A 15,544-nucleotide genomic window follows, 5' to 3' on the forward strand; every position below is an offset into this window, starting at 1 on the left:
TTCTAAGTTCGCTTATTTTTTAACTGCTTAAGTAAATCAGTTAAATGCTAAGCCAATGGAAGATAATGGGATTGAACATATATACTTGGTCTTTACTTTTATAAAGTCAGTATAGCTATTTTTGGATCCTTACTATTTCTCTCTGTTCATTTCTTGCTACTTCTTATTTTCTTCATTCAGGTCATTTCTCAGCTGAGGATCTTGGGCAGATCAGCAACAGCTGGTTGCAAATTTGATAGAGAAGTCTGGTCGAATGAGCTGTCCCCTGTCCTCAATCTCTGGAAGAAACTCAACCAGGTTAGTACTGGATATTAGTCCAATTGTTTCCTTTTTTCCTCCCCTTTTTTCCCTAGTTTTATCTCCAGATTGTTCTTGTTTGTTAAACTTTGCATTGATCTGCCCTTACTGTGTACTGGTTTCCTGGAGGGAGAGGACAGGATAGTGGACAGATGAGCCCAAGAAATGGGTTGTGACCACTGTCAGTGTCGTTGCCCAGTGATGTGCTGGCCCATCGGCACCTGCTGGACGTTCCTGTGTTTGCTGCGTGCCTTCTCTGTCCTCTTTCTATTAAGTCAAACACTGCTCTTAAAAGTGACATTTTTCAAAGGACTCAAGGTGCTGAGGAAGTGCTCTGGTCTGGGCGACTGGCGTGGCTTCGGTATTGCCGAGTAATCACGTTGTTGGTTATAGACTAGTTGCTTGCTCACCGGGCAAAGCCATTAGAGTATTGTGATTCCTATTCTCCATGAGGAGGGATTTATTCTCTGGGTTTAAAAAATAGAACTATGCAGTTCATCCATTTAGTAATACTGTAAAAATGCCTGTTTATCAGATCTAGCCTTGTGAAAGAAGGGAAGTCAAATGAAGGTGATTGCAGAACCTACGGAGAAGGTTAAAACCTTCTGAAAATTCAAAGGCCTCAAACCTTACAGTATTGCAATTTTGAGTTACTAGAACAATCTGAACACTTGGTGAGTGTCGGGCGTCTCAGTGAGCACCGATCCCAGCCGACCGGAAGCACTGCCTTGACTGAGTTCATCACGCTGGTAAAGCCTGGCATAGTCAGCGGGAGGGGAGGTTTGCCTGGGGAAGCAGGGCTTCCACTGGCATCCCACGCCACGCTCCCCGCGGTGCCTGCCAGGAAGCTCTGTGTGCTCAGCCTTGCCAAGGATCCGGTCGCTGTGCCCTTCACCGTGAGGTTACTCCCCTTCCCTCCTCTGAGTTTCGCCCAGCCTTTGTTCCCTTTACATTAATAACCAAATTCACACGCATCTTAACTTTGTCGTAGCAGGTAAGTGTCATCGGGGTATGGTAGTGCTCTCCTTGTCAGCCTTCCGCTCCTCGCCAGCGTCCAGCTGGGTTTCCTTCTTCATATGTCATTGGCTATTTTGAATTTTCTGTTGACTTTTGGGACATGCCATCCTTAAAATTTGAACGCCTTTGCAAACACATACATACTCAAATGTGTGCATCGTGTATCCTATCATGAGGTAGATATTTATTCTAAGATTAATAATACAAAATTATTCTCAAAGACGTCACTTAGAGAATAAAATAAAATAATTGGAGTCATTTTCTGTTTATCCATTATTAAATTACAAAAGTATTGTAAAAATAATTCTAATTACATTTTAGAGACATGATCCATGTGTCTTCCAGAGATGTCCCTCCTTCCCTCTCAATAATAAGTGAACTTGTTTGATCCATTTTCCAAGTTTGAGTAAGACTGAAGTCTACGCCATGATTTTTCACCTTGCTGTCTCACAGTTTTCTTGGTCTCTGACTGAATTTGCGCTGGTCCTGTTTTTATCTCACCTTCAGTCTGGCCATGAGGTACAACTTCCGTGTGCGTTGCACAAGAAATCCAGCCCCATTTTCTTGTAGGGTGGGAAAGGAAAGGAATCTTTTCTCTTCTACTGTTGGAGATTCTCAGCTGGATCTGCTACAGAAGATGGGTTAACCAGACGAGAGCGTACAGATGTATGGAACCCAAGTTTTGTGCCCAGCGGGAGCCTTCCTGCGGAGATGAGGAGGTGGTTAGATGTGAGCATTTGTGTGCCAGTTTGATGAGGAGTGCAGAGTTGTGACCAAATAGGACAGAAGAGGTGGGGGCCATGGAGAGTAAACTGGGAACATTTCTCAAGCCTGTCATATAAATAAATACAACAATTTCGGCTGGTTCTTAAAGGTCTGATGTTGGCTCTGGACACCATGTGGCATTTTCGGGAATATGCTGTTTGGTCTCCCCTCCTGAGCTGGCCCTCCCCGCCCCCCGCTGACATGTTCTCTTCTGGGCTGTAGGCGCAGGCGGTTTAGCTTTCCGATGTGGGATTCACGTCCCAGCACACCCCGCATGGCCTCGTCCTGCACACGGCACTTGGTGTGTCCATGTGGACACGGAGCGCAGACTGCAATGTGATGCCAAGATCGCGTATTCTAGGCACCTTGGGGAGGGGTCTGGCTGTTAAGCTCCATAAGGTCTTCAGATGAGGCATTACCGCAGAAGGCTCCATGGGCGGAGGCATCCAGGGACCCGGTGGGAAGCCAAGCATCCCTGTTGGGTGAGCAGTCTGTCCTGAGCCACATCTTCGGACCCATTGGCTCGTGGTCGCTTCAGCGTCCATGGTTGCCTCTGTGGACAGCCGGGGCTCGTGCTCGGGGTACAGCTGGCAGCTGTGTCTCTCATTCGCCTGCACACTCTTCTGAGTTGCCTTCCTGCCTCACAGATCTACGTCTGAGTGCAACAAAGTGCCGTGTTCCTAGCGTGGGCACCTGTGGCCTCCTCTCGGACTGGCGGGCAGTGCCTGCACCGACATCTCTGTACCGTGTGTTCCGTTTCTGCAGCAGGTGCTTGCTGGGGCTTTCTGTTGTCTGGCTGGGGGAGGGGGCTGGTTGTGGGTTTGTAACATGCCAGGCTCTTGGGACCTTCTGTATCTGCTCTCGTGGTTCCCTTTGCGTAGCTTCTCCTTTCTGCCTGTTCTGTCGGATGATTTTCTCTGTAGAAACTTCACGAGTCTAGCCCAAGCTCTGCCGCGCTCTCCAGCTCTGCAGAGCTCCGCATGCAAACACGTGGTGATACAGACGTCTGTTATGCTGTCCTTAAACTCAAAAAATATTTAACATGTGGGTTCGCAGAAATTATGCATGTAAGAAAGGTTCGCTCTAGGTCTGTTTTCATCCTTAGTTCATGACACAAGCTCCTTTTTAGTTATCTCCGAACAGTTTCCGTTCTGTAATTTCATCATTATTCCTTTATACAGGGAAACATAGCAATCAAAGAATTTTCTATTTGAAAAAGATTGTGATTGTCTTTCCCAAGATAAAACTCTCAGTTACTATCATGTTGTATTTTCATATAAGCATGTTATAAGCCTGAGATGGTTTGTCCTGGTATCTAGTGTCATTATTGGGACACAACTGTTTTCCTTCCGCTTCAAGAATCAGTAATTGCAGTTTGTTGAAGTCCCCCCAGATGGAATCTTTATGTCCTGCTGGTACTGACTCTTTCTCCTCTGGGGACAACGAGGGGGGGGGGGAGAGACTGCAGACTCCTGAGAGAGGTGCCCAGCTGGGGGTGCTGCGAGGCTCCTCGTCTCCCCTCCCCCGCCCGCAGCACTGCACTTGGTTCTGGACAGAGCGCCCTGCTGTCCGCCGGCAGGACCCGGTTCATCCCTTAACTAACACGGGATGAGACGGGGGCTTCTGGAGCCCGACTGCTGGGCTCAGATCCGAGCGCTCGTCCTTACTAGCTGTGTAGTGTAGGGAAGCTACTCACCTTCTCTGTGTCTTTGTTCTCTTATCTAGAAGATGGGGATGATGACAGTTACCAGCATCACAGGTGTCTTGTCAGGACTGAATGAGCTAATACACAGAAGGCTTTTATAGCAGTGCCTACTGTGTGGGGGCACTCTTGGCCAAGCAGTTCTCCTGCCGTTACTGAAGGTAACAGACATCTCATGTGTGAACATCTCCTTCCAGAGAGGTGGACACATAACGTGTGTCTCTTTCCAGAGCGTGGTTCTTTTATTATTTATGTAACTGGAGTTCATCCGTAATGTCTTCATGGAGCGCCTTGATCGTTTTAGTGCTTCTCAGGACCACGTGGCAGGCAGAGCCCACAGAGTCACACATCGGTTTTGAGAGAGAGAGTTAAAAAATTAAACAAGTAGATAAGGTAAATAAGCAAAGAAAGATATCACAGGTTAGTGTAACTGCCGTGGAAGCAGAACACAGGTGCTATGATGAAGAAGATGAGCAAAGTCCTATTTTGGAGTGGGCAGTGAGGTCCATCTCGGTCCAGGAGTGAAATTGAATCTGAGAAGGGAGACATGAGAAGGCTCGAGCCAGATGGAGTTGCAGGGGAAGAAGACCTTTTTAAGCAGCGAGACGGCATGAACACAATGTTCAAGCAGAGGAAAAGCACAGTACAGTCCCTGAACCCGAAAGAAAGTCCGTGTGACCAAGGCTCAGAGACAACAGGGTCGCATGGAATGAGCTGACACTGAGGTTTGAGGTGCAGGATGACTGTGATTTACGCCAAGTGCAGTGAGACCCATGGAGAGAGCACTGAGCAGGGGGTAGCGCTGGGCCTCCTGACAATTTTAGACACTCTCCCCGGCTGTTGTGTAGAAGTGAGTTTAGAGTGGGGCTCGAGAAGAAGGAAGGGGAACAACCAGGAGCCGTCGTCGGGTTGTGGTGGTGCTGTCAGATTGGATCCTGGAAGCATTGCGGGAGGGGACTCCCTGGATTTGAATGTTGGTTTTCTGGAGAGGGATTGGGTGGATGTGGTGTCACTTACTGTGCCTGGGAAGCGGGGACCGGGGGAGAGCCTCAGGGGCTGCCGGGGTAGGGGTGGAGTGGCCATGCCGCTGCAGGGATGGCGGAGAGTTCCCATGCGGACACTGAGGAGAAGGTTGGCTGCACAGTGGGCACCTTAAAAAGGTTGTTAGGACTTGGGGTATAGATTTGGGACTTCCTAGCATCTAGGGAACATTTAAGTGATCACAAAGCATTACGTCATCTGGGGAGAGAGGAAGGAAGAGGGCTTATGAGTTGGTCCTGAGGAGTCCAGCACATAGAGTTAGAGGCAGAAAAGGCACAGCCAAGCTGTCCTTGAGGAAACACAGCAAAATCCCAAAGCAGGCAGCAGCACAGAAGGCTGAAGCATCACAGAAGCCTTGAGGAGGGCGTCTTCCATTAGAGAGTTGGCCCCTGGATTTTCAGAATAGAAGTTCTTGGTGACCTTCACCTTGACAGGAAGAGTTGAGGCGGGGCTGGGAGACCGGAGTTTATGTGTGAAGGCTGACTGCCTTGGCCTGTGGAGCAAGAAGGGAGGCAGCATGGAGAGGCAGTTCTTTCCAGAATGTGCTAGCCAGGAGAGAGGAGGAGGAAGGCAGCTCGGGAAGAGCATTTGAGCCTCACAAGATTCTCGTGCCTGTGTGCAGGGTTTTCAGCAGGTGACAAGCCTGCTGAGGTTCAGAATGCGTGTGCTGTTTCTCTTCTGCGGGCTGCGTCCCACTTTCACGTTAGAGCACGGAGCCTCTGCTGTTCTAGCCCGCCCCATTGTGCCTTCCCAGACAGGACTGTCCCCTGCGGGGGAGCCTGAGGCGGAGGGGGAAGGGCACTCCTGCCGGCCACAGCAGTTGGTGTGGGGTCAGCATGCCATCCTCAGGTCCTGGGTCGGGAACAGTGTCCTTCACTTCAGGGACGGTGTGTAGGTCAGACTCCTGCTGGAAGCCCCACCGCCTGCCCTCCTGTGGCCCGGGGCCGGAGTGACTGCTGACTTGCAACTAAGGAATCACTGATGTCCCTCTCTCTTTTTAACCATTATTTGTAGAACCTTTTAGGTTGATAAGCCGAAGGTATGTGTGGACCTTTCACAGCTGAGTGTAATTAGTAAGAGGAGGTTACTGGACATTCCAAAATATCTTACGTAAAACCTAGAAGGTGGTTTTTTTAATCTTTTTTTTTTTTTTTTTTAAAGATTTGATTTATTTATTTGACAGAGCTCACAAGCAGGCAGAGAGAGAGGAAGGGAAGCAGGCTCCCCGCTGAGCAGAGAGCCTGATGCGGGGCTTGATCCCAGGACCCTGGGATCATGACCTGAGCCGAAGGCAGAGGCTTAACCCACTGAGCTACCAGGTGCCCCAAAACCCAGAAGTTTTAACTTTTTATTCATGCGAAGTGGAACAAGTTAGGAACTCACAAGAGTACAGTAAGTATTATACTCAGAGACTACAAATATGTTTGTTGATCCAAACTGAATCTAGAAAAAGGTGTGAATTTAGCTCATTATTGAGATCTGGGCTTGGGTTTCCAGTCTTCACTTCTAATATAGCTGAAGGAGGAGGTTTATGGTAAACTAAATGAGTTTAGTGCTGCAGTCACTTATTGTACAGGGAAATTTTATTCTCCCTCTCCTTCGGAAGACTTGATTTTACAAAGAAATTGCATGCTATAAATTTTAAAACTTATATTTTATTTGGATTTAAGCTTTTTAGCTATGTTCACATTGATTGAAAGTAAACCAAGAAGGAAGTAGTGCTCATGCACTTCGGGCTAATTTGCTGCTTTTATGACTCATAAACTAGTTTTAACATAATCTTTAAAAGAAACTATGAAGAACAAACTTCTTCGGTTTTGTAATGTAAACTCGAGTGCCGGACAGTGTAACAGAGTTGCTGGCCAGAACTCACTAGAGTTCTGGAGAGAGGAGTGTTTGTAATTTTGTAGGCACGAAGCATGTTTGAAGTTGTGTTTGTGTGAAATGTCATTCATGGCAGTGGGGATAATGGGGCAGAGTGTTCTGAGCTGGCGTCAGGTGGGCAAGGCAAGTGGAACAGTCCTCAGACCTGGCTGGGGTGCTTACACCTCATCTGCTGGGCAGTGTGGCCGTGTGAACATACGGTAAGAGACGCGTCCAAGGTATCCCCCAGGTAGTGTCGGTCGTCGCAGACTCTTGTCCATACATCTGATAAAAAGTAGATGTGAACATGATTTGAGAAACATGAACCCTTCATGGATTAAACATTTTTTTGTTCTTAGTTCTTTAAAGATTGTGGATTTTTAAAAGCTTAGTATAGTGGCCCCTGGGTGGCTCAGTAGGTTAAGCATCTGACTCTTGATTTCATTGAAGGTCATGATCTCGGGGTCATGAGATCAAGTTCCGCGTCCCACACCCAGCATGGAGCCTGCCCAAGATTCTCTCTCTCTTCTTCTGTTGTTCCTCATCCCTTAAATGCATGCATACATATATAAATGCTTCGTATAACAAACCCTAGTAATATTGATAACATGGCCATATTTAAGATCTTTTATTAATTTAGTCTTCATGCTTGAGGCTGATTCTCTACATTTTGGTGACTATATCAGTGATTATATCTCTTTCAGGAAAAAGATACATAGAAATATGTAACTATAACTTTTAGCATTACTCTCTTATGTATTCATTTATGTTTTATCATTTTAAAATAGTTCAGATACATAATTTACTAACATTTCTCATTTTAATGACATTTTTCTTGGGATTTCTATCGAAAAATAGTAATCTAAAAACCAGTAATTTGATAAGCAAAACACTGAAAAGTATAACAGATAAAAACTTAGTCTCATTTAATATTCTGTGTGTTTGAATTCAAAAGGTCAGTTCATGCTTTAAAATTTTTATTACACTCCAGCTACCACTCATCAATTTTTAATACCTGTTTGATGGTGATAACTGAGGAGAATTACTGGCATTCTACCACCTACATCTCCTTTATATGGCATGAGAATTCCCATTAATTCTCACTAAAATTACCCATGTGGTAAGAGGTATGTATAAAGGCATCTCTTCTAGGCTGATAGAGTTGTTGAGGGAAAATAGGTGACGGACTTTTTTCTGAGCGATAATTGAACCTGTTGATCCGTAGCTATGATTTCTTTGTTCATTCTGGTAAGTACATTGTGTATTTGTCAAGTTAAACTTGTGGACTCAAATAGCCTAATTTTAAAAGTATGGATTGCAATTAAGTAAAATAGAGAGTGCTAGAATAAATAATGGGACTAGTATGTTCTTATATTCTTTTTTTTTTTTTGAAGATTTTATTTATTTATTTGACAGAGATCACAAGTAGGCAGAGAGGCAGGCAGAGAGAGAGGGGGAAGCAGGCTCCCTGCTGAGCAGAGAGCTGGGTGTGGGGCTCAATCTCAGGACCTGGGATCATGACCTGAGTGAAGGCAGAGGCTTAACTAACCCACTGAGCCACCCAGGTGCCCTGTACTTTCTTATATACTTAAACTAAATATATCTTCTAAATTATTTTTCCTCAGACTGTTATTCAGTTTTCTTTCCTTTTAATTAAGGTGAAATCATAAAAATATGATTAGTATGTCCTGGTTTTAGAAAACTTAAGGTAGGGAACATATCTATACCACATACCTTAGTTGTCTAAAAGCATTTCTCCGTTGTTTGTTTTGTGTGCTTTTTGGTTTTTTTTTTGTTTTGTTTTGTTTTGTTTTGCTTTCTGAAACATCTAAAACTTAGCACATTTAATCTCCTGATTCAGTGAGTCTCAGGTGAAAGATTTCCCTTGGAATTTAGTTCTTGGTAAAGCTTTATACGCCACCTCTCACCCCCCACCCACTCTGACAGGTCTCGTTCCTGTCAGTCACAGCAGGTAGGTAGTTCACACTAACCTTCTGCCCGTGGCATTCCAGTCAGTGAAGTAGAAAGAACCCGCGGTATTTCAACAGATGATCTCATCCAGGTAATGGGTTAAATAAGTCTTGCAGGGTCTTATGGTGGAAGATGCCCACAGGAAGAACCCGACTCGGGAAGCGCCTCCCTTCCCTGGAGCCAGGGGACAGAGGGAGGCGGCTGAGACGGTCAGCACCTGGAGCCGTGGACAGCGCCCGCCCTGGGCCCTCTGACTCAGCGGAGCGCTGCCTCCTGGGGGCGCCGTCCTTCTGTGAGTCCCTCTGCTGAGCTGTGGGCTCTTCCCAGGCTGGAGCCGCCACTGCCCTGCTGCTGGGAGCACCCCCGGGAGAAGCTGAGCTAGCAGGAAGGATGGAGCCCTTTTCTCCCAGCAGGCTTGCTGTTCCCCTCTGGACATTCCCCGAGGCACAGCGTCTGCATCACAAAGCTGCACGGAGAGGATGGGAAAGTGGGTTGACTGGGCTTTAGGGCCGGTATCTCCCCTTTAGGAACAGGCTCTGCCTTTTCGTGGTTCTTCCTCCTCTTGTTTCTGCTTCTTGATTCGGGGGTTTGCTTCAGTAATTCCCCTCTTCTGACTCTGGGTTAGCACTGAAGGCTCTATTGCTGTTCTAACCGTTACCCCTCCAGTTCTTTCATTTGTGTTTTCAGTATTGCTCAGTTTTAAATATTTTCTAAATTCCGTTATGAGTTCCTTTTCTATCCCGCATTCTTACTGATGAGTTACTCTCCTGGCCACCTTTTAGTTGCAGATTTCTGATGTACCTATTCTGTGGTCTTACAACATGTTTTGTGGTCGTCTTTTGAAACTTGAGATTACCTGTGTGGCCCAGTTTATCCTTAATAAGAGATTTTCAGGTTGTGTTTGAAAAGGATGTGTATTCTGCTGTGGTGGACTGATGTGTTCAAATTATGTCCTTTAAGTGAAGGACAATGTTTTACAATGTTTGGTTCACAACTCATATATGTATATATATAGAGAGAGAAATTTGTTATTTAATTTTTAATTTTTGAATTATACAAAATTAGAATGTTATCTCTGCTTTTTTAAAAAATTTTACTTAAATTCAAGTTAGTCACTATATAATGTGTTAAAAGTTTCAAGGTAGAGGTCAGTGACTCCTCAGTTGCACACAACACCTAGTGCTGCTTGTATCCCGTGCCCTCCATCATGCCCATCCCCCAGCCACACCATGCCCCACCAGCAACTATCTTTTGATAGGTTGAAACTTAATCATTGTAATTTCCTTTAGCTCTTGAAGTGTTTTTCTTCTGATATTAGTAAATTTTTATGAGCTTTCTTTTACTATCAGCTAGATGTCGCTTATTCCCTGCATTTACTCTCGGTTTTTGGATATGTTCGTATGGGTGTATCTTATAAAGAGCCCACAGGTGGCTTTTTTTTTTTTTTTTAAGATAAACACAGTTTTTATTTTTTCTACAGAATTTACTGCAGGTCACCATGTAATGAAGACAAAAGCAGATCATTCTTCATGTGTCAAACTTGTTTACTAATTTAAATAAAAACATATGACTCCCATTACACAGGTAATTCTAAATCTAGTTTGAAAATCAAATCAATCAAGAAGTATCTGTCAGGAGACTATGTACCTACCTATCTTACTACACCAAAAGTAAGGCTGTCCTCTTCCCAGAATATATGGACAATGAGCAATCAACCATCAACACAGTGGATGTACTAATATTTGGGGAAATGCCGGAAAACTATTTGTTAAGAAACAAATTTCTCTAGACATTATCTTGCCCTTGCAAGAGACTTGCAGATCCAGATGAGAGACGTTTAGAAAAGGGGTCTTATTTAGTCCAGAAAATCTTCAGAGTATGATACAGTTCTGAGCTAACCAGATACTAAAGAACCTTCATAAGAACAAGCAGGCTTGGAAACCACACGGCCTCATTTTGAATTAACTTGCTTTTGTCAAAGGTGTGGAATTAATGATCAAGTACCAGGCATTTCTGTAATGTCCCCAATGCCAAATGACTACTGACATTCTACTTCCTACTATAATGACTTCTTGATTCAAGAAGTGGGAGGCATAAACAATATTGTGAGCTGTAAAATAAATTGTACTCCAATGACCACATCTCTAAAGATAGATCTTGTTTTTTAACATGAGAAACTCACTGAATCCAACACCTGCTGATTAGAACAAAGGTAGTGTGAGTAAAACTGGGGCAGGAACCCTCTAACTACATTAGGAAGACATGAAAGAATTAGTCATTCTAAGAGAAGAATCATTTTCCCACTAGTTCCACTGTTATGGATGATATTTTTGTGAGCCTGGGCCACCTTCTCCAGCGAATACTGAGAACCTATTACAGGTTTCAACCAACCAATTTCCATTCCAGCTTGAAGGGCCGCTGCAAATTGCCTAAACTCCTCCTTAGTTGATGAATACAGAGCAACTCCAATTATACTAGATTCCTTTGCCATGGTGTCCCGTGGGTTTATTTCAATAGGACCTCTGCTGCCAACAACTATTACTCGTCCTCCATATGACAGAAGATTCAAATCATTACTAAGATTTACATTAGCTAACATTTCAATGATCACATCAATTCCTTTTTCACCAACAGATTTCTTAATTTTTTCAATATAATTAGGTTCTCTGTGATTGAACACTTCATGGGCTCCATTTTGCAAAACAATGTTTTGTCCTTCCTCAGTACCAGCTGTGCCCAAAACCTTTAAGCCGTAAGCTCTGGCAATTTGGCATGCTGCTAGTCCAACTCCTCCACTAGCCCCATGAACCAGAACACTTTCTCCAGCTTTCACACGGGCACTGTGGAGCAGGGCTCGATAAGCAGTAAAATAGGGAATACCAATGGCAGCTCCTTGCTTCAAGTCCAGTTTTCCTGGTAGTGTGTAAACGGTGTGATCGTCTGTGAGAGCATACTCGGCATAGCCCCCTGAGATGGTGCTAGTAGTGAAAACCCTGTCACCTTTCTTGAAAGTGGATACATTATCTCCAACAGCTTCTACTATGCCAGCCACATCGGAACCAGGAGTATAGGGTAAGAGCGGTTTTCTACTGTAAGTACCAGAACGAATGTATGTTTCCACTGGGTTTATACCACATGCGTGGACTTTGATTAGAACCTGATGGTCTTTTGGAATTGGTACTGCAATATCCGACTGGAGTTTCAGCACTTCTGGTCCACCAAATTCAAAAACTCAAATCGCTCTCATCAACTTCTGTCCAGTCACCATGGTGATCCGGTTCTAGAGTGGGGACGCAAAACCTGTGAAGGCTAGCTCAGATTCCACCCACAGGTGGCTTTTGATTGGTCTTTAGGTGGAACCTTCAGTCTATGTACATTAATTTGGACTACTATATATTATTAGGTTTTGTATCTTTCCACTTTTTTCATTCCTTTCTTACCTTCCTTTGGAATGATTATGGTCTCTGATATTTTTCTCTCAGAGTTTACAAATCATACATGCTTTCTCGTTGTTCAGTGATATTTTGCTGCACCTGCTTAGCTTAGCAAAGTTAACAGAAATAGAGTGGCTTACCTGGAGGAGAAGTCCAGAAGCTCAGGACATGCTGTGCAGCCCAGACGTCCCAGAGTCTCAGGCACAAATTGCTAGTGTCACTTCCCTCCTGCCTGAAGTCCTTTGGTGGTGAGCTCTTGGAGTGCTTATTTCTCTGAAAATGCCCTTAATTTTCCTCTGTTGTTTACGTGTGCATTTTCCTCAGTCAGCAGTGACTGTCTCTCATTATACCAAAGGCCTAGTGAGATAATTTCTGCTCTTTGGTTTCTCCCGTTGCTGCTGAGAAGTTCCTTTTTGCTCTTCGACTTCTCTTTGCTCGCTTACTGTTTTTAGATCTCTTTGTCGTAGTTTTCTGCAGTTTTCCCTAAGACTCGGTGTGGGTTTGTTTTCTTTATGTCTTCATTCATTCATCCTTCGATCCTACTTGAGACTGCCTGGGCTGTTTGGATTCAGGTCACCGGGGCTCATCAGCACTGGTGAGCGCGCGGGGGAGGTTAGCTCTGCTTTCCTCCACTTCGCTTCCGGAGCTCCAGTCAGGCGCAGGCTAGCCTTTTCCTCTCACCCATCATGGGTCTTATTTCCCTTACTTTCCATTGTGTCTTGTCTGTGTGATGCATTCTTAATAAACTCCACACCTGTCTTCAGTTTACCCCTCTCCATTCAGCTAAATCTAATCTATATTGAAGTTTTACATTTTAATTACATATATAATTAAATATATACATATATATGCATATGTATATATTTAAACTTGAAAATTTTAAAAGATTTTATTTGTTTTTCAGAGAGAGAGAGAGCATGAGCATAAGCAGGGAGAATGACAGGCAGGGGAAGGGGGAGAAGCAGGCTTCCCACTGAGCAGAGAGCCCAATATGCGACTCGATCCCAGGACCCTGAGATCACGACCTGAGTGGAAGGCAGACACTTAACCCACTGAGCCACCTAGGCAACCCTAATTATGTATTTTTTAATTTTTTAAAGTTTTCTTTGTTCATCAGATCTGCTTGTTGTTTAAGATTCTCTATCAGTTCTAGAAACATTTACCATAATTATTTTATGTTTTGTGTGTGATTATTAGAAAAACTGAAATGCTTGTGGATTTATTTTCTACATTGTATGTGAAAACTTGATAGCATACCATCTTTATAGAGTAGTTTTGTTTTGTTTTGTTTTGGTTTTAAGCCATAAGCTGCTGATTATTTGGTAATTTTACCTGAAGGAATTATTTGTAGGCTATAATTATATTCCCTGTTCAATTTAGAATGTAAAATTAGGGTTTGGTTTGATTTGGGTCCGGGTCAGGACCATGTGCCCTTCAAATACTTTGAGACAGGCCTGCTCTGGAACTGTACAAACTAAATTACCCTCTTGAAGTGCATTAGAACCTCTGACGTAGTACGCACAGACGAGCATTAAAGTTCTAGTGCCCATTAGTTTTGAGAAGAGAGTTCTACACCTACACTCCCCCACTCTAGTTACAGCCCAAGTTTAACACCCGCAGTCTCCCTTCTCGTCTTTGGGGCAGAGGGTGGTTATTTCTCTTTCACTCTTCTCCCAAGAGCATCCTGGTTTGGGATTTCAGTTCTGGGGGCTTCCTAACCCCTCCACCTGAGCAATACTGGACTGGCTCCCTGGTCTTGCAGCCCCGTGTTGTGAGTGCAGACGCTCTGGTTCTCCGGCATCGGTGAACTGGAGTGGCCTGCTTGCCGTTTGCCCACTCTTAGTATGGAGAAGTAAAACGCATTCCTGACTTCTCATTGTTGCTGTAAAAAGCCCCAGCCTGTGTGACTCCTCGCACACCATGAGCATTAGCTTTGTAGGCCTTTGTCCAGTTAATTGCTCTGCCCAGAAAGAAAATGAATGTATCCTTGTTTCTCCGAGAAGGCCATGGGGTCTCCAGGTAGACCCTGACTGAGCTCCTGAGCCCCAAGGTGGTGGAGAGACCAGAGCATTGTTTCCCTGGGCTCTTAAAGGTCAACGGGGTGAAGCCCAAACTTGGAGCCATCTCTTGGATGGCTTGGCTCCTGAGGGATTTTATGTACGTGGGAATGCAAGCCCGTTACATTTCGTGGAACGGCCTCTCTGGAAGGGAAGAATAGGGGCAGCCACGTGCTCTAGAAGGAGGGCGTTGGCACCTCGCCCGCCCCTTGTCTACCTCGCGTGCGTCTGGCTGCTTGTACAGGACTCTCGATCCGGCTCTCACCAGACACCCTCGAGGCCAGGCCCTGGACCGGGACGAGGACAATAGCAGCACACTTACCACTTACCGGGAGGTCAGGAACATCCAGTTCCCTCTGCTCCAGGACACCATGTTTGTGATCGGGGAAAGTTCATAGCGATGAAGGCGGGATACTCGGCACTTAGCTGTTGGAGTGACTGTCTCTTCTCTCGAGGTTGCGTTTGGTGATTGAAGAATCTGCTTAGCATCTCAGTCGACACAGTTGTTGTCAGCCCCATCCTACTCTGCTAAAAGCAGAAGCTGGACTTCTCCATTTCTTACTTTGCGTGGTCATAAAGTAAGTTGCACATGTCCTTCAAGTGACCGCTTTGTTGACCGCCTCTCGCGGTGCGGTGGTGTGTTGTGCAGTGCTGGGATTGTTTCTTCTCGATGAGTCCGAGTGCTGCCTGGCCGGAAGCTGCGCGTCCTCTTCAGCCTTGACACCGTGAAGCAGTTCACTCGCACGCGGGGATGTTGGGCTCTTGTCAGACTTCCAATGCGCGCCTGCACAGCGTCGTGGGTCATCTGGCTGTCTTTCTGGGGGCCAATGCGCCCTCAGGGTCCCAGTTCCAGGAGGGCATTGAAGAAAAGGTCGCCATTCATCATAGGGACATGTTGCAGGACATTTTTAAGTTCAGTGACACTGTCATCGTTCATGATCCATCCCGCCCTGATTTTTCTGTTGCTGAAACTGTTGCCATGTGACTGCATACCTTTGTGTGGGAGCTCCTGGTGTGCCTGGCACACAGTCCCTGCTCTAGAATGTTAGTCATCTTTCCCTCGGGGACCACAGTCCTTGGGCGTCTCTCTTGTGCGACTGTGCTGTTACCTTCTCCCCACCCCCCCGAGTGCTCTACTGCAACTGCGTCCCGGAGCAGAAAGCCTGTGAGAGATCCTCTCCCGGGAGGAAACCTGGTCTTACTGATGTGCCATTTTATTCTGCATACCCATGGTTGATGGGAGAAGCAGGGGGTCACATCCACCAAGGTGAAGGGTGCCCTTGACAGTGGCATCTGACCCCAGGGTGACCGTGCCCTTCTCCTTGGGGCCGGGGGGGAGGGCTACTGGGTGTGCTTGTCCGTGACTATTGCAGCAAACAGAGCCAGGAAGTTTTCAA

At 45.5% G+C, this 15,544-nt stretch overlaps 1 protein-coding gene and 1 pseudogene across 5 annotated transcripts in view; one reads left to right on the forward strand and one right to left on the reverse strand.

Moving 5' to 3' along the window:
• Window positions 1-15,544, forward strand: part of DYNC2H1 (dynein cytoplasmic 2 heavy chain 1) — a 256,619-nt gene that overhangs the window by 184,500 nt on the left and 56,575 nt on the right. For all 5 annotated transcript variants that reach the window (XM_059179365.1, XM_059179368.1, XM_059179382.1 and 2 more), the window contains one exon: window positions 181-297. In XM_059179365.1, coding sequence (XP_059035348.1) covers window positions 181-297 — 117 coding nt within the window. The remainder of the gene's footprint in view (window positions 1-180; window positions 298-15,544) is intronic.
• On the reverse strand, window positions 10,755-11,924 carry LOC131834761 (quinone oxidoreductase-like; annotated as a pseudogene).

The sequence above is a fragment of the Mustela lutreola genome, chromosome 1 (genome assembly GCF_030435805.1).
Source record: "Mustela lutreola isolate mMusLut2 chromosome 1, mMusLut2.pri, whole genome shotgun sequence".
NCBI lineage: Eukaryota > Metazoa > Chordata > Mammalia > Carnivora > Mustelidae > Mustela > Mustela lutreola.